The sequence below is a fragment of the Eucyclogobius newberryi genome, unplaced genomic scaffold (genome assembly GCF_026437365.1).
Source record: "Eucyclogobius newberryi isolate DKJ021-1_F unplaced genomic scaffold, fEucNew1.0.hap1 SCAF_14, whole genome shotgun sequence".
Classification (NCBI taxonomy): domain Eukaryota; kingdom Metazoa; phylum Chordata; class Actinopteri; order Gobiiformes; family Gobiidae; genus Eucyclogobius; species Eucyclogobius newberryi.
In genome coordinates, this window is record NW_027315768.1 from 3,209,539 (window position 1) to 3,233,538 (window position 24,000).

At 46.3% G+C, this 24,000-nt stretch overlaps 1 protein-coding gene across 2 annotated transcripts in view; it reads right to left on the reverse strand.

The window, feature by feature from the left end:
• The window catches only part of itprid2 (ITPR interacting domain containing 2), a 61,505-nt gene that overhangs the window by 9,224 nt on the left and 28,281 nt on the right, over positions 1-24,000 (reverse strand). Inside the window, exons 9-19 of one of the 2 annotated variants that reach the window (XM_072444177.1) lie at positions 20,808-20,868; positions 17,115-17,222; positions 16,850-16,983; positions 16,575-16,777; positions 13,837-14,209; positions 12,365-12,416; positions 12,116-12,198; positions 8,426-9,688; positions 4,515-4,574; positions 4,306-4,430; positions 290-401 (exon numbers count right to left, since the gene is read on the reverse strand). In XM_072444177.1, the coding sequence (XP_072300278.1) occupies positions 290-401; positions 4,306-4,430; positions 4,515-4,574; positions 8,426-9,688; positions 12,116-12,198; positions 12,365-12,416; positions 13,837-14,209; positions 16,575-16,777; positions 16,850-16,983; positions 17,115-17,222; positions 20,808-20,868 (2,574 nt within the window). Of the gene's footprint in view, positions 1-289; positions 402-4,305; positions 4,431-4,514; positions 4,575-8,425; positions 9,689-12,115; positions 12,199-12,364; positions 12,417-13,836; positions 14,210-16,574; positions 16,984-17,114; positions 17,223-20,807; positions 20,869-24,000 lie in introns of both variants that reach the window. The other variant, XM_072444176.1, reaches the window with a different exon arrangement.

Here is a 24,000-nt window from a genome sequence, read left to right on the forward strand (position 1 = left end):
AGTTACCCCTGTAATAGTTTCCCCAATTTCTTTTTTCTTGAAGCACTACTTTGTACTTACTTACTTGAGTAATATTACTCTTACTTCAGTCCATTCTTTGGACCCTGGCGGTCTTGCAGCCCTTCTCAGGGGCCAAAGGGGTTGTGAGGGTGGAGTTAGATTTATTTAAAAATGTACAGCCTCCTTTTATGGTGTGAACATCAGGAACCCCATTTTTAAGTCTCGTCTTAGGCGAAATCATAGTTTGATGAAGAATAATTCCTGGTGATAATAATGCTAGAGTAAGTACCATGGGCCTTGGGAGGCTGAGCTCCAGGAGCCGCTCCTCCAGCTGCGTCTCCAGCTCCTGCAGCTCCTCTCGGACAGCTGAGCGCAGACGCTGCAGCTGCTCCACCTCCAGCCTGAAACACACCACTGTCACTTACACACACTGTCCACCAGGGGTCTCCACCAGGGGTCTCCACCAGGGGTCTCCACCAGGGGTCTCACAGCCTTCACTAGTGTCAGCCTGTGTATGGCAGTATACAGTATACGGGTCTTGCGTACATTCACTGTATATTATATGTAATCCATGTTTCTTCTGGTTTATTTGCATCAATGCTCCAGCTTCACTTTGACACTGGTTAAGTTTGTTAAAATTATTTAAATTTTGTTCCTTTCTTATTTTTAAGGACACATGTCCTTAAAAATAAGGTAAAATAAAGTACTTATTTAAGTATTAACTTTTTGACCATTTCTGACATAGTTTCCTCATCAAACACATAGCTGGAGTTATAATGAGCGTGTTTCATTATAGGAGGCAGGTACTTAGTGTTAATATAGTATCATTAGTATTGTTCAGTTTAAGGACATTTACACCAGCCGAGCTCCGGAACTTCACAGAAACTCTATTATGCCACTTTTGTATTATAACATATATTATTATATTATAACATATGTTAAGAGGATTATAATAGGCATAGTTATTTTTGAATTGACCAATTAATTATATTTTATATCAAATAGTCAAATTATGTTTTAAAATGAATTTAAATATTTTATTGCTCATTTAAAGTTGATTTGAGGTACTTGCACTCTTGCTGTGAAGGGGACGGTTTCTCCACAAACTTTACTTTGCTACCCGGTTGTCTCCATGGTGATGCCTCTAACGTTCCAAGGAATGGTAAAAAAACAAAACCTGATCCATCTACATGGAGAATGTTGTAAAGTTTGGCTTTAACTTTCCATCTCCATGGAACAATGGGCCCTTCCTCTTGATTATTTATGTCAGTGGTCCCCAAACTTTTTGACTCGAGGGCCACATTGGGTTCTAAAATTTGGCCGAGGGGCGGGGCCAGGAAAATATGGTGTGTTTGTGTGAACGAATGAATCACTATAAATGACACGCAAGATTTGACCTGTAACTTGTAACAAAGCAACAAATGCATGAAATAATGATTCATTATCTACTGTCTTCTACTGTCCACAAGAGTCTTCTACTGTCCACAAGAGTCTTCTACTGTCCACAAGAGTCTTCTACTGTCCACAAGAGTCTTCTACTGTCCACATGAGTCCTCTACTGTCCACAAGAGTATTCTACTGTCCACAAGAATCTTCTACTGTCCACAAGAGTCTTCTACTGTCCACATGAGTCTTCTACTGTCCACATGAGTCTTCTACTGTCCACATGAGTCCTCTACTGTCCACAAGAGTATTCTACTGTCCACAAGAGTATTCTACTGTCCACAAGAATCTTCTACTGTCCACAAGAATCTTCTACTGTCCACAAGAGTCTTCTACTGTCCACAAGAGTCTTCTACTGTCCACATGAGTCTTCTACTGCCCACAAGAGTCTTCTAATGTCCATCTACTGTCCACAAGAGTCTTCTACTGTCCACAAGAATCTTCTACTGTCCACAAGAATCTTCTACTGTCCACATGAGTCTTCTACTGTCCACATGAGTCTTCTACTGTCCACAAGAATCTTCTACTGTCCACAAGAATCTTCTACTGTCCACAAGAATCTTCTACTGTCCACAAGAATCTTCTACTGTCCACAAGAATCTTCTACTGTCCACAAGAATCTTCTACTGTCCACAAGAGTCTTCTACTGTCCACAAGAGTCTTCTACTGTCTAAATGAGTCTTCTACTGTCCACATGAGTCTTCTACTGTCCACATGAGTCTTCTACTGTCCACATGAGTCTTCTACTGTCCACATGAGTCTTCTACTGTCCACAAGAGTCTTCTACTGTCCACAAGAGTCTTCTACTGTCCACAAGAGTCTTCTACTGTCCACAAGAGTCTTCTACTGTCCACAAGAGTCTTCTACTGTCCACAAGAGTCTTCTAATGTTCACAAGAGTCTTCTAATGTCCACAAGAGTCTTCTACTGTCCACAAGAGTCTTCTAATGTCCACAATAGTCTTCTAATGTCCACAAGAGTTTTCTACTGTCCACAAGAGTCTTCTAATGTCCACAAGAGTCTTCTAATGTCCACAAGAGTTTTCTACTGTCCACAAGAGTCTTTTACTGTCCACAAGAATCTTCTACTGTCCACATGAGTCTTCTACTGTCCACATGAGTCTTCTACTGTCCACATGAGTCCTCTACTGTCCACAAGAGTATTCTACTGTCCACAAGAATCTTCTACTGTCCACATGAGTCTTCTACTGTCCACATGCGTCTTCTACTGTCCACATGCGTCTTCTACTGTCCACATGAGTCCTCTACTGTCCACAAGAGTATTCTACTGTCCACAAGAATCTTCTACTGTCCACAAGAATCTTCTACTGTCCACAAGAGTCTTCTACTGTCTAAATGAGTCTTCTACTGTCTACATGAGTCTTCTACTGTCCACATGAGTCTTCTACTGTCCACATGAGTCTTCTACTGTCCACAAGAGTCTTCTAATGTCCATCTACTGTCCACAAGAGTCTTCTACTGTCCACAAGAGTCTTCTACTGTCCACATGAGTCTTCTACTGTCCACATGAGTCTTCTACTGTCCACATGAGTCTTCTACTGTCCACATGAGTCCTCTACTGTCCACATGAGTCTTCTACTGTCCACATGAGTCCTCTACTGTCCACAAGAGTATTCTACTGTCCACAAGAATCTTCTACTGTCCACAAGAGTCTTCTACTGTCTAAATGAGTCTTCTACTGTCTAAATGAGTCTTCTACTGTCTACATGAGTCTTCTACTGTCCACATGAGTCTTCTACTGTCCACGTCCACATGAGTCTTCTACTGTCCACATGAGTCTTCTAATGTCCATCTACTGTCCACAAGAGTCTTCTACTGTCCACATGAGTCTTCTACTGTCCACATGAGTCTTCTACTGTCCACATGAGTCTTCTTCAGTGTTAAACACTTGCGCTTCCTGCAGTGCACTATGTGCGAGCAGTGCACTATGTGCGAGCAGTGCGCAGCTGCGCAGGCGAGCAGCTTAGAGGGAACAGTGGCCTCTGGGGGAATGTGGGCATTACAGGCGAAAGGTAAAATGAACGGCCACAGTATCGTGAGTTTGAATCCTGACTCCGACATTTGCTGCACGTCCTCCCTTCTCTCTCATCATTCCTCTTCCTTTCTTTCTCATTCCATCTACTGTCTAATAAAGCCTACGGCAAAAATAAATAAATAAAAAAATAAATAATAAATGGTATTTTTAATATAACATGGACAAGCTTGGCAGGCCGGATTGAAAGGCCCAACGGGCCGGATGTGGCCCGCGGGCCGTAGTTTGGGGACCACTGATTTATGTGCTCAGAAATCTGGATTTCTCCTGTGGCGTTTCAGACTTGTGATGAATGCAATATGAGGCAGAAATGTGTGCCGTTGGTTGCTCTGGTCATGTTGCTCGAAGGCTTGCTTTAGATTTTCTCCCAGAGTAATTCACACAACTGCCAGTAGATGGGGTGATGATGCCAAATCCCAGTTTCTATTCTTAGGCATTGATTTAAGACATTTTACGTTCTGAAACATGACATGCCAAAGTAAAAGTAAAGACACGTTTAATGTAGATGTTTTGCTCATTTACCTAATGCATTCCCAGCATCCTAAAAATACAAGTAATGCATAATATGTGCCCTTATCAACATTGTGCTCCTTTCTTGGTCTAAAATAATCAGGGGGAAAAAATTGATCATACTTAAACAGTATGATCAATGCATGTTTGTGAAACCTTGATATGGAGCAATGAGTCTGATTGGTTTACTCTGTCAGAACTAGCTCTAAAAGAGGGACTGAACGGGAGAGCAGAGGAGGAGGAGGCAGAGGAGGAGGCAGAGCAGAGGAGGAGGCAGAGGAAGAGGCAGAGGAAAAGGTACCGGTCACTGGGGCTCAGGTGTCTGTAAAGCGGGGCCTGCTCCCTCAGAACAGACAGCTCTAGCTCCATCATCTGATTGCGGAAGGCGTTCAGACTGCGCCTCTTCAGCAGCAGCCACGACAGAGTCTGCAGGCACGGGGAGAACATGGACCTCAGCACTCATGGACATGGACGAGCATCGGACGAACGTACAGAATGTGTGTGGAGTACCTGAGGAGAGGGTTGAGCTGCTCGCTGTTCCAGCAACACGTCTGGAGTACCAAAGTGACTCTACGGAACACAGAGAACATTAGACCAGTGGAAGCTCTATGGTGTAGCTCTATGGTTGTCTGCTGCTGATGGAAGCTCTATGATGTAGCTCTATGGTGTCTGCTGCTGACGGAAGCTCTATGGTGTCTGCTGAGCTGATGGAAGCTCTATGGTGTCTGCTGCTGATGGAAGCTCTATGGTGTCTGCTGAGCTGATGGAAGCTCTATGGTGTCTGCTGCTGATGGAAGCTCTATGGTGTCTGCTGAGCTGATGGAAGCTCTATGGTGTCTGCTGAGCTGATGGAAGCTCTATGGTGTCTGCTGCTGATGGAAGCTCTATGGTGTCTGCTGCTGATGGAAGCTCTATGGTGTCTGCTGCTGATGGAAGCTCTATGGTGTCTGCTGCTGATGGAAGCTCTATGGTGTCTGCTGCTGATGGAAGCTCATGGTGTCTGCTGCTGATGGAAGCTCTATGGTGTCTGCTGCTGATGGAAGCTCTATGGTGTAGCTCTATGGTGTCTGCTGCTGCGCTTGGAGTTGTACCAACAACAAGACGAAAAAGAGAGGATCATTCTTCTAGAATGTCTTTTATAGACGTTAACGCTTACATTTGATTAATCGTGTTTATACAGGGTAAACCCAATGAGAAAAGCTTTTATTTCACGAGAACACTGTTAAAACTAAATAATAAATTAACCTTAGAGCTGGACCTTAGAGCAGGACCTTAGAGGCGGCCCTCAGAGGCGGCCCTCAGAGGCGGCCCTCAGAGGCGGCCCTCAGAGCCGGCCCTCAGAGCCGGCCCTCAGAGCCGGCCCTCAGAGCCGGCCCTCAGAGCCGGCCCTCAGAGCCGGCCCTCAGAGCCGGCCCTGATGAAGCTGTTTGTAATGCGCTCTTCAACATCCTATTGTAAAGTGACTTTCACTCCCTCCTCACAGGTTGAACTTTAAACCACCATTTTGGTTTAAATTGACTTTTTTTCTTTCTTTTTCAAACACAAATGTCCTGCTTCCTGTGGCTCTGCGCGTGTTCTGTGCTGATAAGTCTCTTGTGCAGAGGCTGTTTAGTCTCACCAATGTAAAGCTCTTTACATCTTTCTTCACAGCATTGGAGAGAATACACTAAATTGCTGTTTTTGTGTCAGCATCTTGTCCTTAGGATGAACCAGTTTTTGTCTTATAGTGTTGTAAATGAAAAAGTAACAGTCTAAAAATGATTTGTCTTTGAAAGTCTTTTGTTTCGGGAATGTCGGAAAAACTGCAGAATGACTCTTGGATGAGTCTAAGTCTTATTTTTCTAAAGACAGTGTAAAGATGACTACAACTAATGACTTTATATCACTCTGGCGTGCTAGTGCAGACTCACACGCGCTAGTGCAGACTCATATACGCGCTAGTGCATACTCATACGCGCTATACGCGCTAGTGCATACTCATACGCGCTATACGCGCTAGTGCATACTCATACGCGCTATACGCGCTAGTGCATACTCATACGCGCTATACGCGCTAGTGCATACTCATACGCGCTATACGCGCTAGTGCATACTCATACGCGCTATACGCGCTAGTGCATACTCATACGCGCTATACGCGCTAGTGCAGACTCATACGCGCTATACGCGCTAGTGCAGACTCATACGCGCTAGTGCAGACTCATACGCGCTAGTGCAGACTCACACGCGCTAGTGCAGACTCACACGCGCTAGTGCAGACTCACACGCGCTAGTGCAGACTCACACGCGCTAGTGCAGACTCACACGCGCTAGTGCACTCACACGCGCTAGTGCAGACTCACACGCGCTAGTGCAGACTCACACGCGCTAGTGCAGACTCACACGCGCTAGTGCAGACTCACACGCGCTAGTGCAGACTCACACGCGCTAGTGCAGACTCACACGCGCTAGTGCAGACTCATATACGCGCTAGTGCAGACTCATATACGCGCTAGTGCAGACTCATATACGCGCTAGTGCAGACTCATATACGCGCTAGGGCAGACTCATACGCGCTATACGCGCTAGTGCATACTCATACGCGCTATACGCGCTAGTGCATACTCATACGCGCTATACGCGCTAGTGCATACTCATACGCGCTATACGCGCTAGTGCATACTCATACGCGTACGCGCTATACGCGCTAGTGCATACTCATACGCGCTAGTGCATACTCACACGCGCTAGTGCATACTCACACGCGCTAGTGCAGACTCACACGCGCTAGTGCAGACTCACACGCGCTAGTGCAGACTCACACGCGCTAGTGCAGACTCACACGCGCTAGTGCAGACTCATATACGCGCTAGTGCAGACTCATATACGCGCTAGTGCAGACTCATATACGCGCTAGTGCAGACTCACACGCGCTAGTGCAGACTCACACGCGCTAGTGCAGACTCACACGCGCTAGTGCAGACTCATATACGCGCTAGTGCAGACTCACACGCGCTAGTGCAGACTCACACGCGCTATACGCGCTAGTGCATACTCATACGCGCTAGTGCAGACTCATACGCGCTATACGCGCTAGTGCAGACTCATATACGCGCTAGTGCAGACTCATACGCGCTATAGCAGACTCATACGCGCTATACGCGCTAGTGCAGACTCATACGCGCTATACGCGCTAGTGCAGACTCATACGCGCTATACGCGCTAGTGCAGACTCATACGCGCTATACGCGCTAGTGCAGACTCATACGCGCTATACGCGCTAGTGCAGACTCATACGCGCTATACGCGCTAGTGCAGACTCATACGCGCTATACGCGCTAGTGCAGACTCATACGCGCTATACGCGCTAGTGCAGACTCATACGCGCTATACGCGCTAGTGCATACTCACACGCGCTATACGCGCTAGTGCATACTCACACGCGCTATACGCGCTAGTGCAGACTCACACGCGCTATACGCGCTAGTGCAGACTCACACGCGCTATACGCGCTAGTGCATACTCACACGCGCTATACGCGCTAGTGCAGACTCACACGCGCTATACGCGCTAGTGCAGACTCATACGCGCTATACGCGCTAGTGCAGACTCATACGCGCTATACGCGCAAGTACAGATTCTCATACGCGCTAGTGCAGACTCACAGGCGCTAGTGCAGACTCACAGGCGCTAGTGCAGACTACGCGCTAGTGCAGACTCACAGGCGCTAGTGCAGACTCTCATACGCGCTATACGCGCTAGTGCAGACTCTCATACGCGCTATACGCGCTAGTGCAGACTCTCATACGCGCTAGTGCAGACTCTCATACGCGCTATACGCGCTAGTGCAGACTCTCATACGCGCTATACGCGCTAGTGCAGACTCTCATACGCGCTATACGCGCTAGTGCAGACTCTCATACGCGCTATACGCGCTAGTGCAGACTCATACGCGCTAGTGCAGACTCATACGCGCTAGTGCAGACTCATACGCGCTAGTGCAGACTCATACGCGCTAGTGCAGACTCATACGCGCTAACGCAGACTCATACGCACAGACTCATACGCGCTAACGCAGACTCATACATAATAACGCAGACTCATACGCGCTAACGCAGACTCATACATGCTAATGCAGACTCAATGATTGTAATTTGAGGCAGAAATGCACAAAAACAAGTCTAGCGTTGATTTATGGACTTAAAAACAATGCAGACGTGTCTTTGTTTGCAAAAATACATTTTAAAACCGTATTCATCAAACAAAATGTGAATGAAGCTAAATGGAACTCCAGCTCTGTTTGTGATGAGGAAACAATGTTAGAACAGTTTTAAACGTTCCATAAAAATAAACTTTGTGTAATATCTGTTCTTTATAAAATACACAAAAGTTGTATGTAGCACAGAAGAATAATGCAAGGTAAGGATGCCCCTGTCGCTCACCTGGCCCAGGCTGTGCAGGGTCCCTCTGATCTCCTGGAGCACTCGGCGAAGCTGCATCTCCGAGCTGGACGTAACGTGAGGATAGAGCGATGCATCGGGAGAAAACGTGGGAGCGCCAAATGGAGACGCAGAGTGGCCCAGGTTGAACCCAGGCTGAGGGGGCGGAGTCATATGATTGAGATGAGCGTGGCTGCCGTACTGCGACATGGAGGGAGTTGGTGCACCATAAGGGGAGTATGCAGCATTCTGAGCCAACGTTTGGGGCGCAGAGTGGGCAGAGTAAGATCCTCCAAACCAAGGCATGGACACGTTAGGAGAGCCATGAGGGAAGTTCACAGTAGGATAGTGATCAGGCCTGGTGGAAAAGCTGTGCGGCGCCAGGTTGGGCATGCTCCCGTACGGGTTCTCGTAGTGGTACAAATGCGGGGCCGCCTGTGGATATTTTACTCCTGGAGGATGTTGGTATGCGGTTTGCTGTGGGTTCACGAAGAGCTCCGGGACACTCTGGGTGCTCCACGAGTGCGAGGATCCTCCCATTGCCCACTCTGGAAGTGGGCTGGAGCTGACTGAGCTTGGAGGGTGCATGATATGGCGCGGGATGGCCCTGATACGCGTTACCGGGTGCTGGCCACCGGTACTGTCCTGGTGTGGGTTGAAAGCGCGCTGTGCTTTCCCCCGCCCAAGCTGGATATGGATGGATGAGGTAACGGTGGTGGGCAACGAGGAGGATGGCTTCAGGGGGACACGGAGTTTGGCGCGGTGAAGAGCGTTAAGTACTGGTGAGGTGGATGGGGGGGGGAGGCTGGACTCCGAACGGTCTGACACAAAATCTGGAGACTCTGCTTGCCGGGGACGAGAACTTTCCAGGTCCAAAGATTCGCTCATGACTTTGCAAAACTCTGCAACTGGTTTGATGTTCCATTCCTGTTCTGATGTCTCTGATTTGTCCTCTAAAGCCTTCTGATTCAATAGTCCGTCCTGTAACTTTGCGTTTGGCAGGTCTTCCCTTGTGGGTGAGGGGCTTCGCTGGGTCTGGCGGTTGCTTCGGTTTTTGGGCAGCTGATGAGCCGTGTACTGGGGTATGGCGTCTGTACTTCGGTCCGGCTCATCGTACTCCAGTCGCTTGCTCTCCTCCTCCACTGATGCTATCCCAGTAAGCAGCTCAAAAGCTAATTGGTCGACAGCGAGGGGTGTGACTGGGTCCTGGGAAGGGTGAGAGGTCACAGTGGTCTCGCTGTCACAGGAGTCGCTGCTTTCCTGGACCTGCACACAATCAGCACCATGTTATATGAAGATGCCCCCACACATGTTCAGGAGATATTGTTACTTTCTTCTTTATGCTTTATACCCAACTGAAAGATCCATATCGGAAAAAACAATAATGTAGTAATTTAAATTTCATTTCAGTTTGAGACAACTAACAATTATTTTGCTAATCCATCCATCTATCCATCCTCTTCCGCTTATCCGAAGCCGGGTCGCAGGGGCAGCAGTCTAAGCAGGGACTCCCAGAATTCCAACTCCCGGAATTCCCACTCCCCAGACACTTCCTCTAACTCCTCCGGGGGGATCCAGAAGCATTCCCAGGCCAGCCGAGAGACATAGTCCCTCCAGCGTGTCCAGGGTCTTCCTCTGAGACATGCCCGAAACACCTCCCAAGAGAGGCGCCCAAGAGGCATCAACAAACCGTCCTAGTGCATGTTGGAGGTCCGGATTTGATGGAGCCATCAGGACAACAACATCTGAAAACAGCAGAGATGAGATCATGTGGTCCCCGAAACCTTACTGCCGGCAATGCGAACACAGCTCCTGCTCCGATCATACAGGGACCGGACAGCCCTGAGCAAAGGGCCCCTGACCCCGTACTCCAGGAGCACCCCCCAAAGGACACCCCGATGGGACACAGTCGAAAGCCTTCTCCAGATCCACAAAGCACATGTGAACTGGTTGGGCAAACTCCCATGAACCCTCGAGCACCCGATGGAGGGTATAGAGCTGGTCCAGTGTTCCACGACCAGGACAAAAACCACTCTGCTCCTCCTGAATCTGAGGTTCGACTATCGGTCGGATTCTCCTCTCCAGTTCTCCTCTCCAGTTCTCCTGGAATAGACCTTACCGGGGAGGCTGAGGATAGTGATCCCTCTGTAGTTGGAACACACCCTCTGGTCCCCCTTCTTGAACAGAGGGACCACCACCCCGGTCTGCCAGTCCAGAGGCACGGTCCCCGAACGCCACGCGATGTTGCAGAGACGTGTCAACCAAGACAGTCCTACAACATCCAGATACTTTAGGTACTCATCCACCCCTGGAGCCCTGCCAGAGGAGTCCGCCAACAACCTCAGTGACTTCAGCTTGGGTGATGGATGAGTCGGCATCTGAGTACTCGGCCTCCTCAGTCTCTGCTTCCTCTTCGGAATACGTGACAGTGGGATAAAGGAGGTCCTAAAAGTATTCCTTCCACCGTCCGACAACATCCCCAATCGAGGTCAGCAGGTCTCCACCCGCACAATAAACAGTGTTGGTGAAGCACTGCTTTCCCCTCCTGAGGCGGTTTGCTAAAATTTCTCCTCCAAGGCCTCCCCAAACTCTTCTCTCAACCCCGAGTTTTTGCCTCTGCGACAGCACAAGCTGCGGTACGCCTGGCCCGCCGATACCCGTCCACTGTCCAAGGAGTCCTACAAGCCAAAGAGGTCTGATAGGCCACAGCTCAGAGCAGCTGCATTGACAATGGAGGTTGAGTACATGGTCCCGGGACCTCTGCAAATCTTTCTCAACCGATCCTCACAATGCGCTTGGGCTTGCCAAGTCTGTCCGGCTTCCTCCTCCACCAGTGGATCCAACTTACTACCAGGTGGCGATCGGTTGACAGCTCTGCCCCTCTCGTCACCCGAGTGTCTAAGACACACGGCCTAGGGTGCCACGTGCACTGATGGACACCCTTGTGCTTGAACATGATGTTTGTAATGGACAATCCGTGGCAAGCACAGAAGTCCAATAAGTGGACACCGCTTGGGTTCAGATCGGGGGATGGAGGAAGTCGTTCTTCCCGATCACCCCTTTCCCGCTGTCACAATTTTGCAAATCAATTAAATTTTTAGACAGACAGAACTGACGCTTAAGTGTGCACCCTCCCCCACCCACCCAGTCACGGCAAAACGCGCTGAAGAAAATGTGGTAAACGGGTTTAAAACGTGTATTTGCGATATAAAGGCGCGCGCTCTCCCCGGGGCCGCGCCACGCGCGCCTCTCCCCGGGGCCGCGCCGCGCGCGCCTCTCCCCGGGGCCGCGCCGCGCGCGCTCTCCCCGGGGCCGCGCCGCGCGCGCTCTCCCCGGGGCCGGGGAGAGCGCGGCGCCGCGCGCGCTCTCCCCGGGGCCGCGCCGCGCGCGCTCTCCCCGGGGCCGCGCGCGCTCTCCCCGGGGCCGCGCGCGCAGCCACAGAGCAGCTCTCCGTCTCTCACTCCTGCAAAAGTTTGGCGAGAAATTACTTAACGCGCTCTTATCTTTTGACTTAATACAGCTTTTTACATTTAATTTAATGGTATTTTGCGTTGTCGGCGGTACTTTATAATTTTTTTTTTTATAAAAATACATTTTATTTATATTGTAGGTGCAATGGGGAGGTGGGGAGGTGGGGAGGTGGAGAGGTGGAGAGGTGAGGAGGGGAGTGCAGTGAGAGTGAAGTGTGTGGACCTTTAAGAAGCTGCAGGAGTCAGAGGAGGGCTCTTCTGCAAAGCCACTGCTGTCCGATTGCTGACTCACAGTGCGGGATAGATCTGAGGAGACACAACAGCAGCTTTAAAGACAACAGTATTTGTCCTTTGGACTTTGTACGTATTTAATCTTGGCTGATCGGGCAAGTACATGTGTACATTTCACACACATATTATATATATAGATATATATATATAATATTAGAGTGGATGAGGAGAAGGAGCTCACCTGCGTTCCTGGAGCTGTGCTGTGGAGGCACATCGTCTTCACCGCTGTGAATCTGTTTTGTACAAAATGTTGGAATTAGTGAGACTACAGACAAAACTTTTTTTTGGGTCACATTTTCACCTGGAAACGGCAATGTTGTCCAATCTGCACCTAAAGACGTTTTATTATTTATTTCAACATGATCAACTTGCACTCATAATTTCCTTCCACATTTCCTTCAAATGCATTTGTAGCATCTACATACACAACTTTACAATCTTGTACGTAACAAGATTTTGACAGATCGTACTGAAAGATTTGTTCTTGTCTATTTCTAAGCCTGATTTATTAAAGTTTTAACTTCAACAAATTAGGCAAAATTTTAATTCTTACACCAATTTTCAGTCAGCTCTACTTTTCTCAAACACTGAATGAAGTTAACTATAACTAATTTTTCAGTATCCAATCAAAATGAACTTGGCTCTATTCATTTTTTAGATCAACGTGTCCAAAATATTTGCAGGTTGTGCCATTTTAACACATAAAATACCTTAAGGCCAACACACACCGGAGCACGGCGCCTGAAGCTCATGCAGCAACCCGGAGTGTCACCAGCTTGAAAAGGCTTTAAAACAAACACTGTAAAATTGGAGTTTCGTCTTCAGATTACTAAAGAAATGAGAGATATTGCAAGGCTGTTTGAGGAGCAGAAAGGCGTTGATTTGAGCAGGTTAGATTAAGTTTATTGAGAGACAGGAGTTTACCTGCACTGAGAGAAGAGGAGCAGGTGCTCTCTGCCTCTGCTGCAGCTTTCTTCCCTCTCCTCCAGACTGACACCCTCGTCTGTCAGAGACATTGGTCTCTTCTCAGTCCTTCCGTCTGTCAGAGACATCGGTCTCTTCTCAGTCCTTCCGTCTGTCAGAGACATCGGTCTCTTCTCACTCCTTCCGTCTGTCAGAGACATCGGTCTCTTCTCACTCCTTCCGTCTGTCAGAGACATCGGTCTCTTCTCACTCCTTCCGTCTGTCACAGAGACATCGGTCTCTTCTCACTCCTTCCGTCTGTCACAGAGACATCGGTCTCTTCTCACTCCTTCCGTCTGTCACAGAGACATCGGTCTCTTCTCACAGCAGATGGGACAAAAGCATGTGATTTCAGACGCTGCACTGCGTCCCAATTCAGATCCAATTGTGGCGCTGGGTTGAATGCGGTGTGTGCATAAGTACCGAGTGTCCTGATGTGTGTTGGCCTTTATTTTTATATGAAAAACAATACACTACAGAAGAAGTTTCAAATTGATATATATATATATATATATATATATATATATATATATATATATATATATATATATATATATATATATATATATATATATATATATATATATATATATATATATATATATATATATATATATATATATATATATATATATATATATATGTAAACTCATTTTTATTGGCTACTTAAAAATTATTTTAAAAAAGTACCTCTTCCATTTCGAAGGAATCTGCCTTTTCCGTGCGCAGAAGCACGAGCTGAGGGTTCATGGCTCTGCCTGAAGCCCACGTCTCATTGGCTGCTTTCTCCTCCGCTCCAGCGCTCTGATTGGCTGTTTGCTCTTCCACTGTCCTGCTATCGGCTGTCAACTCAACATCTCCTGTGCTGTGATTTGTCATCTGTTCTCCTGGCCGAGTGCTGTGATTGGTCGTTTGCTCCACACCTGTCCTGCTATTGGCTGTTAGTTCTACATCTCCTGTTTTGTGATTGGGTGTTTGTTCCATTTCTCCTATGCCGTGAATGGTAATCTGCTCAACCACCTCTGCGCTCTGATTGGCTGCCAGTCCTGAGGTCAGTTCAGCACTAAAAGAGAAGCAAACATATAAAAAGTTAATTCTATCTAATGCACAAAAAGCCTTTACACAAAGGAACAAGTTAGTCATTCACACACCAGTTCACGCTGTTGAACGGCCCTCCAGGAAACTGCTGTTGTGATTTTGGGCGATACAAAAATAAATTGAATTGAATTGACTATACTTTTAATTGGCTAGTAAAAGGTCTACTTTCTGCTGACTTTTCAGATTTTTCTATTGATTCATTCATTTTCTACCGCTTGTTCCCGTTAGGGGGTGACTGGAACCTAATCCAGTGACTTTGGGCCTTCGACGGGGTACACCTTGGACAGGGGCCGGCTTGTTGAAGGGTTAACGCACAGACAAATATTCACTCTCAATAATCAAGGCAATACAAAACATAAAAACTAAGTAAAAACAAGTGGGCTTCTATTTTCTAGAATATAGTCGTTTTCTAAAAACAGTTGCAGTTGAATAAAAACACTTTCTCAAGAAAAAAAGACAAGTTAGAAACGGGTCTAAAATTTACATGACATTAGTATCCAGTTGTGGTTTCTTAAGAAGGGGTCTCACCACAGCATTTATCAGGGACCCCTCCTGAGCTGAGACAAGTGTTAATAAAAACCATGAGGGAGGGACCTACAGTGGAGAACACTTTCTTAAAGGTGGTATGGACGATTTTTTTCAGCAATTTTTTTATCATATTTCCTCGTGGCGTGGATAAATCATTTGTCCTGCCACGTATCAATCATAAAACGCACCTACCGCTCACCTGCAGCTGCGTCAGGCTCGTCCCCACGTTTCCGCGTGCCTAAGCGCATGGATCTATCATAATATAGTTCCCTCAGTGTACGGGGCAAAATGAAGACGGAGAAAGACAGTTCGAGCTGACGCAGAAGTGGACAGAAATCTACGGGAGACGAGCGATTCGATGCGCTCCGTTGCGCTAATAAACAAACGCACGTGTGTGTTGTATCAGTCCACACGGGGGAGTGGCATGTGCACGGGGGAGGGGCATGAGCACTTCCACCTGAGTTCTCAAATCGCCGAAAAATCGTCCATACCACCTTTAATAGAAAAAACTTCAGTTGTAGCCATCTGGACTCAGTTTGAAAAAATATAATTTATTTTTTCAAACTGAGTCCAGATGACTACAACTGAAGCTTTTTCTACTATGGAACACGCCTGGACGAATGAGGGATTACACCGACATACCACCTTTAAGCAACTTTGTGGGAAAAGTGTCCAAAGGACAGTTTGTATGTGTGAGGGAGGAGAGTGAGACAGGTTCAAACACTGCAGAATGAACAGCAGGAGCAGGCAAAGACTGGACATATGCTGAAACTGCTCAGTTGACTCATAAACAGCACTTAGTCAACAAAAAAAGTGCAAAAAGTCCTGACTAGTGGAAACAGAAGCATCAATCATCGATGTGTGTGGATTCACAACAGAATTGATGGTATTGAACAACACGCGGGGGCAGTGAACAGATCTTTGCATTTCACTAGGGCCAATTTAGCCTAACAAATGCATGTGTTCGGAAGGTGGGAGGAAGCCGGAGAACCCAGAGAGAACCCACGGTACCACGGGGAGAACATGCAGACTCCACCCAGAGAGATCGTGTGATGTTGGTCTTATTTTCTATCTCTGTTATTCTCTAAGTATTTCCTGATCATTTCCACACTCCCATCCTTCACTACAGAGCACATCATGCTAATAACTGGCAACCATGGTTTTTAATCTGGAAGGACACATATTCTGCATTTATTTGAATTGATATTTTGTCACAGTTCTCTCAGCATGATTTGGTGTTTGTGCACCATCTACTGGCAGCAGTGGGAATTACCACAGGGAAATGAACAAACGGTGTAAGGACACAGTTGTAATGAATATTTGATGAGAGAAATTCTAAGAGTGAGTTTGCTGATGATTTATGGACTTTAAAACAGCGCTGAAGATCTCAGAATCTCTACCTGTGAGGTCACAAATCTGAGAAAGGTTTGTGTTTTTGTGAAGCGTGGTAAAGAAGATGAACTCGTAAACAGGATTCATCAAACAAGCATGAATTAAGTTGAATACACCTCCAAATAAGTTTGTTAGAATATAGTTAAAAAGTAGAAAAAGCTTCAGTTGTAGTCATCTGGACTCAGAAAAAATAGACGTTTCGACTCTCATCCAAACGTCGAAAAGTCTATTTTTTCTAACTGAGTCCAGATGACTACAACTGAAGGTTTTTCTACTATGGAACACGCCTGGACGAATGAGGGATTACACCGACAAATAGTTAAAACCAAGTTTGCACTATGTGTGTCCTTGAAGCCCACTGCATCAGTTACACTGAAATCTGAATATTCCATCCTGTGTCTGGGCCTTACCCGTGTGCAGCGTCCTTGTCCGGCTCGCCCTCGCTGGTGCTCTCCTCTGACACTGATGACAGAACCGTGGTGTCCATCTTGACTTTGGCATGCTTGTTCTCCTCTGCCTGTGCACTATCGTCTGTGCTAGGCTGTGGGCTGCCGGGTGTGTTGGGTAGTGCTGTAGCATTTGTGCTGTTTGATACATTGCTGTCCGTGTTAGCCTGTGCATTAGCCTGTGCATTAGCCTGTGCATTAGCCTGTGCATTAGCCTGTGCATTAGCCTGTGCATTAGCCTGTGCATTAGCCTGTGCATTAGCCTGTGCAAGCAGGTTGTGTTTGCTGATGCTTCTCTTCAGGAGTTTGGCGGCGTTCAAGGCAGAGGAGCTCTTCTTCACAGGTGAAGGTTCTTTTGCGTCGCCTTCTGTTCCTGTGCACAACAGACAAATCAGTTCAGACTTGGCTCATGCCATTTGTCAGTACTTGCGAGTCATTATGACAATCTGAAACGCCATCACAAAAAGCAGCAGGTCAATTCACAAATGTGGTTGTATAACTGACCTGTCTCTCTGGGGGTGATGCGGTCCAGTGGTTGACCAGACACCTGGCTGTACAACTGGAAAAACTCATTGGCGACAGTGGTCAGAACTTCAATCTGACGGAAGCGACCTAAAAAACAAAAGACTTTTGTGATTGCATAATTTATTTATTTAATTAATTATTTGTATTTATGTATTTATTTATACAGGGAAAACCTTGGGTCCTGTTAAAACACAACACAGAATAAACAACACACAAACACAGGATACTAAAACACACATAAAACATTCATTCAATAAAATTAACAACTAGATATTGTGCAATGGCTGAAGCCATTGCGAGTGTCTGTATTCTTGCGTAAAAGTACTACATGTGTGTAGTAAAGACTTTATTCTTGTTAGGCTAGAGCCATGAAATGGAATGTTCATTCCATGGAATGGTCGAGTCTATTGTTCTTCCCCTGGGGGCGCGGCGCCGGACCGTGTGGATCCACGCGTAAAGTGCAACATTTGTGGAAAAGGTACTGCATGTGTGTGAAAGTACTGCATGTGTGTGAAAGTACTGCCTGTGTGTGAAAGTACCGCCTGTGTGTGAAAGTACCGCCTGTGTGTGAAAGTACCGCCTGTGTGTGAAAGTACCGCCTGTGTGTGAAAGTACCGCCTGTGTGTGAAAGTACCGCCTGTGTGTGAAAGTACCGCCTGTGTGTGAAAGTACCGCCTGTGTGTGAAAGTACCGCCTGTGTGTGAAAGTACCGCCTGTGTGTGAAAGTACCGCCTGTGTGTGAAAGTACCGCCTGTGTGTGAAAGTACCGCCTGTGTGTGAAAGTACCGCCTGTGTGTGAAAGTACCGCCTGTGTGTGAAAGTACCGCCTGTGTGTGAAAGTACCGCCTGTGTGTGAAAGTACCGCCTGTGTGTGAAAGTACCGCCTGTGTGTGAAAGTACCGCCTGTGTGTGAAAGTACCGCCTGTGTGTGAAAGTACTGCATGTGTGTGAAAGTACCGCCTGTGTGTGAAAGTACCGCCTGTGTGTGAAAGTACCGCCTGTGTGTGAAAGTACTGCATGTGTGTGAAAGTACTGCATGTGTGTGAAAGTACTGCCTGTGTGTGAAAGTACCGCCTGTGTGTGAAAGTACCGCCTGTGTGTGAAAGTACCGCCTGTGTGTGAAAGTACTGCATGTGTGTGAAAGTACTGCCTGTGTGTGAAAGTACTGCCTGTGTGTGAAAGTACCGCCTGTGTGTGAAAGTACCGCCTGTGTGTGAAAGTACCGCATGTGTGTGAAAGTACTGCATGTGTGTGAAAGTACCACATGTGTGTGAAAGTACCGCATGTGTGTGAAAGTACCGCATGTGTGTGAAAGTACTGCATGTGTGTGAAAGTACTGCATGTGTGTGAGAGTACCACATGTGTTGTTGAAAAATATTCAGCCTCAGAGCTGAGCCTCAGAGATGAGCCTCAGGGTACGTACAGACCGCAGACGCCTAAACACGCCAGACGCAGAATTTGAGCGCGTGTACATTTGAAAGGTTTACGCACCGGACGCGCAATATCGACGCCCCGGCCACTGTACACAGGCGCGTGTAAGGAGCGCTCGAGTTGTCTGCGCACATAGGGATGCGCAGTAGGGATGTTGTCGCATGAGCAGTGGAGTTGATGACGGTGTGGCCTTTCATTGTGTAAAATGGCGGATATCGAGAGCGTTGTTTTCACGTATTTGGTTTTCAAAACCCTCACACGGAGGCGCCGGTCTCTGTATTCCACCGTGAATACATCGTACAGCTCCTTTCTCCCACACACGGCCACAATCAATCTTTCGTCTGCCATTGTTGATGAGCAAGGAAAAAGTGGCGCTTCTTGGGGAATTCCACGGGGAATACCGTAAATGCGAGGGGCAATACGTACGTACGTACGTCACTGGAGCGTCAGCTCTGATTGGCTGCTGCGGCGGCTGCTATGCTTCAGCTGCCAGAGACCTCAACATATCTGAACGCGTCGCGTAAGCCGCTTTCGTCGCCTCCGCCGGCTCATACGCGCACTCAAAGCGTCGAGAGCGTAAAAAAAAGCACCAATCGCGCCGCAAAAAACGAAGAAATCGCGCCGCGGATAACGCACTACGTGCTCGACGCGCGTTTACCATAGACTTTGAATGTAAACTGGACGCTTCGGCCGCGGCGATGTGGAAGCCGCTTTAGAGATGAGCCTTAGAGATGAATGACAAACTGAGTTCAGAGGTTTTAACACTGTTGCTGTAAATTTTAAACAATTCTTAAACTACTATTTAGACACAATTACAATTGAACATGTGCAGAGAGGGTCAGAACACAGAGGGTCAGAACACAGAGGGTCAGAACACACGCTGGTCAGATGGTCAGTCGGCTCTAAGGCCACTGCAAAGTCCAGGAAGAACCTGGAGCACTGACCCAGTGGTCAAGAGCCAGTTTTAACACTAGATGCTTTGGTCGAGCTTTGTCTGGGACAATTAGTTTAGCAAAAGATATGTCTAGGGAGGGGCCTCCCTGTGTTTGGACTGTTAAAGAACCACAAATTGTACTGTAGAATAATGGACTGTCATTTAAAGAGCGTGCGTACGTAAGCATTTTGTAGGTACGTGTCTTTTCAGTTTTTGATTTGTAAAACTTTAAACAGAAGTGTGCTGTTCTGAACTCTGCCTGTGGGGGTTTCAGAGACTAGGCAGATGACAATGTGAGCTAGAAATGACGAGATTCTTACTTAAATAAGCAAGTTTGAGGACGTTTGTGTCTTGTACACGGTTTTACACAATTTTCCATGTCAAATTTGATAAATGAGACCCCTGATCTGTTCTCCCGCTCAATTTTAAACTATGGTCTCTAGAGACTGCTGTGATGTCCCATGAACCCAATCTGAGATGAAGACAACCAGATTTATTTTTTGGAGCAGCCGATAATTCAAGTGTATGAGCAGTTCTCTCTGGTTCTCTGATTAGAATGACTTTACCTGGTCTCACGTGCCAGTGTGTGACAGCTGTGAGGACAAACAGGCACAGGACAAAGAAGAGTCCAAACATCGGTCAGTCTGACATGTTCCACAGCTCCACCTGATCCCTCACCACTCCAGATACATCCTGTAGGGGTTTTATTTCATGTCACTGAGTAAAGTCCGCCGCAGGCAGTATTCTTAGCCTATCATCAGTGAAAGTGGCATTTACATTCACCGGCTGCACTTCTGGGGCCAGGGACAAAGCGTGGTTTTCCACCCCTGCTCTTGATGAACTAGATGAATGGCTCTTCATCTGCCTGGATCAACTGTCTTGCTAGATGAACTGCCCTCTCTCCTCCTGAGTGGTTCTGGCCCCACAGTATGTGATATGTATAATGGATGAATGGAGAACGGAAAATCAATTTGCTAGTTTCCTATGAACATGGTTTCTGTCACTGTTGCCGTTCTTGGGCATTACAAACATAGATTGAAATGAAAACTTAAAGGCTTTTAGCCTTTTGCTGTATTCCTCATCATGTCCACTGTTCCAGGCTCTTAGTGTGGTATTCATGAACTGGAGGGCAGACCATATTGTATATATTGCATGTTTACAGTGATTTTATCAGTGGGACAATATTAGAGAAGGGGTTGATGAATGCATTAAATACTGATCGCCCTGGGGATGCTGCGAGGTGATCCATCCCACTAAAGGTGCACACATGCAATATGGGCTGCACACAGACAGGGGGCGACACTCACTCGTCAGGGCATAGTTGGGATTTTCCAGCTCCAGGCGCTGCAGCTGAGCTCCCAGAAACACCTGCAAAACAGAAAACACATTATGTTATATTGCAAACTTGGACCCGACAGACTCAAAAAGTTTCAGACCAATTTCAAAGCTCCCCTTCATGTCCAAGATCCTGGAGAAGGTGGGCTCTGAACAATAGTCAGATTTCCTTGAACAGTCTAACATTCACGACTCTTTTCAATCTGGTTTCCGCAAACATCATTCTATGGAAACCGCATTGCTAAAAGTGTCCAGTGACATCATGATGTCTGCTGATTCTGGAAAATGCACTGTTCTAGTTCTGCTGGATCTGTCTGCAGCATTTGACACCGTCGACCATCATCTCCTGTTAACCTGTTACCATCCACCTATTTTCGCCCTGTACACAATGGTTGGACCCAAATGGCATTGCTTATTAAAAGAGGATCTTATGTTCCACATGCAAGTGTGATGCATCATTAGAAAGCTTAGGCCTTCTAGTTTCTGCAGATGTGCAGATGAACACTGTCAGGGCTTCAGAACTTACACTACAGAGGCCCAAACATAAACAAAACATCCTTTTTTAGTCTTGCCTGAATATTGTCAATTTGTAATGGTCCTGAGCATGACATACTTCATTGTGTGCATATGCTGTTCACTGTACATAATGTTTATCTTGTTGACAACAACTGTGTAAAGTTTCAGATCTCTAGGAACAGGCATTTTGGTGCTGTTGACCTTTTTGTATCAAAAAGTATATTCGGAACAAGTGATCCAAATATGTGCCAACTGTGCCAAACTGCTTTATTACAATTTTAGCTCCTCTATGATCATAAAACATACATTTTGATGTTTTGTAGGCCACTAATACCCATTATAGCTGCTAAAAACAATGTATGTGAAAATGTGTAAATATGAGTTTACCCATGAATTTCCCATATAGAGGTTAAAAAAAAAAAAAAAAAAATTATAATATTTTTATTTTATTTTTGTATAATAATACATATATCTAACAAAATGCACGTCCAAAAGGCTAATAAAATCAGAAAACGTTATGCGCAAAATCCTGCCGAGAAATCTGGCTCTTTACAGCCTTCCCGGAGACTTACGCACGAGAATACAGAAGATTCTGTGTCAATAAGGCCTTTGTCCCGCCCCTCTTTCTAAAGCTAATCTTGCGGCGCTATTTAGATGTAAACAGACTAATCCATGTGCGTCGCAAGCGGCGCATTTTTTTTTTGCGGAGGCTGTAGCAAACAAACCCGTGGACAGAAAAATTTGTGGATGGTCTCATTCTGTGGGTAACAGTCTGAAGAAAAGAAGGATATCCAACATTATTTTATAGGTCAAACAGGTCATTTGTTATGGACGGAGAAATGCGCCAGACAAGCGCATTCTCGTCCGGCGAGAAACGAAGAAAAGTTTGTTTACTTGACAATATCTCGAAATCGGATAACTTCAGGAAAAATACAAGTGGATATTGTTTTTCAATGGTTCCTTACGGACAGACTGAGTACAAGAATGTACAGAATTAAAGCTGTTTCGTCCGTCATAAACAGCAGGTAGGACATGCGTTTGTAAAAGTTGAGACTTTCTCACACACTATTGGCAATTGCTTCTTGGGGCATATTATTCAATGTAAATCAATGACATATACGTTTTGTTGAGAAAATAAGCTTTAAAATGATGTATGGCTTGCTGGTATTGACCACGGAAATAAAAGTGATGATGTAAGAGAATATTTGAGATATAGAAAATGCTCGCCGGCGGACAGGTGGGTGGTAACAGGTAGATTGAGGCACCTGATTGGACGATCAGGGTCAGTTCTTCATTGGTTTTCCTCATATTTATCCGGTCGGAGGTTTAGTGTCGCTGCAAACCAAATAATATCTGATTCAGCTGATCTGTTGTGTGGAGTTCCTCAGGGCTCCGTTTTGGGTCCAGTCTTATTTTTGCTTTATATAATCCCCCTGGGAATGATCATCAAAGAGTTTAGTGATGACTCCTACCACCTGTTTGCTGACGATATTCAGCTCTATTGCTCTTTTAAACCTTCTGAGATCCAAAAGCTGAACTCCTTGGTCAGTTGTTTAGTGCAAATAAAATATTGGCTGAGTAAAAAACAGAACAGAAGACACAAAACAGACACTGATTATTGCCCCTGATGTGCGTGGTGGTGCTCACGGGCGCAATGCTGAAACTTGCCCGTGTGTTGGCCCAGCGGTTAGCGACACGGCTTTGAGTGCAGAGGTCCGTGAGATAGATACCCGACATGGACTCTTAATCTTGCATTTTTTCCCCCTTGTCTCCTAACTACATAGTAAAAGAGGACTAGAGAGGAATGCTGCCAAAACCCCTGAACTAATTTGATATTGAAATAAATGAGTTGGGAGACGAGGAAAAAAATGCAAGATTAAAAGTTCATGTCGGATTTTGATCTCACGAACCTCTGCACGCAAAGCCATGTGGCTAACCGCTGGGCCAACACGCACGACCATTTCCTGCCAGAACAGGCAGAATAGTTTCTGAGTATGTGCGCCGCTCAACCGCACGGAAGTGGAGCTTCGGCATTCTCCGGACCACGGCTCGGCAGCCAATCAGAGCCAAGCACACAAACTATGTCGGCCAATCAGCGCGCAGCATGCAAATTTTCACTTGTTAACTGTCATGGCGCGGGCCGAGGCCATGGCCGAGGCGGACTTTAATCAAACGCTTCGCGGCCCGATTTAATGATAATATTCCTTTTTTCTGAGATTTATTAATAAATTAATTATTAATATTGCACTCGAAAATGCCTGTCCACATTTCAAAATACCCCGTCCAAAATACGGGAAGATGGCCCACATATAAAAAAGAAAACCAGCAATATTGAACTTCAACATGCTATGTAAATTATTTTTGGTTTTGGACTTTGTTGAACTGAGAGTTTGTGTGTGTGAGACACAATGTTCGTTGTTGAAAATGACTGGCTTGTGGTCTTAGTACTGTAGGAGTCAATTTCTGTCATTATCATGTTTGTGTGTGACATGCTATTGTTAATAATAATAATAATTTGTCTGAGCAGAGGTGTGTGTGTGTAAGAGGAAGGGATGGGGTGATGTTCATGTGTGCCATGTGTATGATGTGGCTCTTTGCGGTAACAGTCAAAAATGTGGCTCTTTGTCTCTGACTGGTTGGCCACCCCTG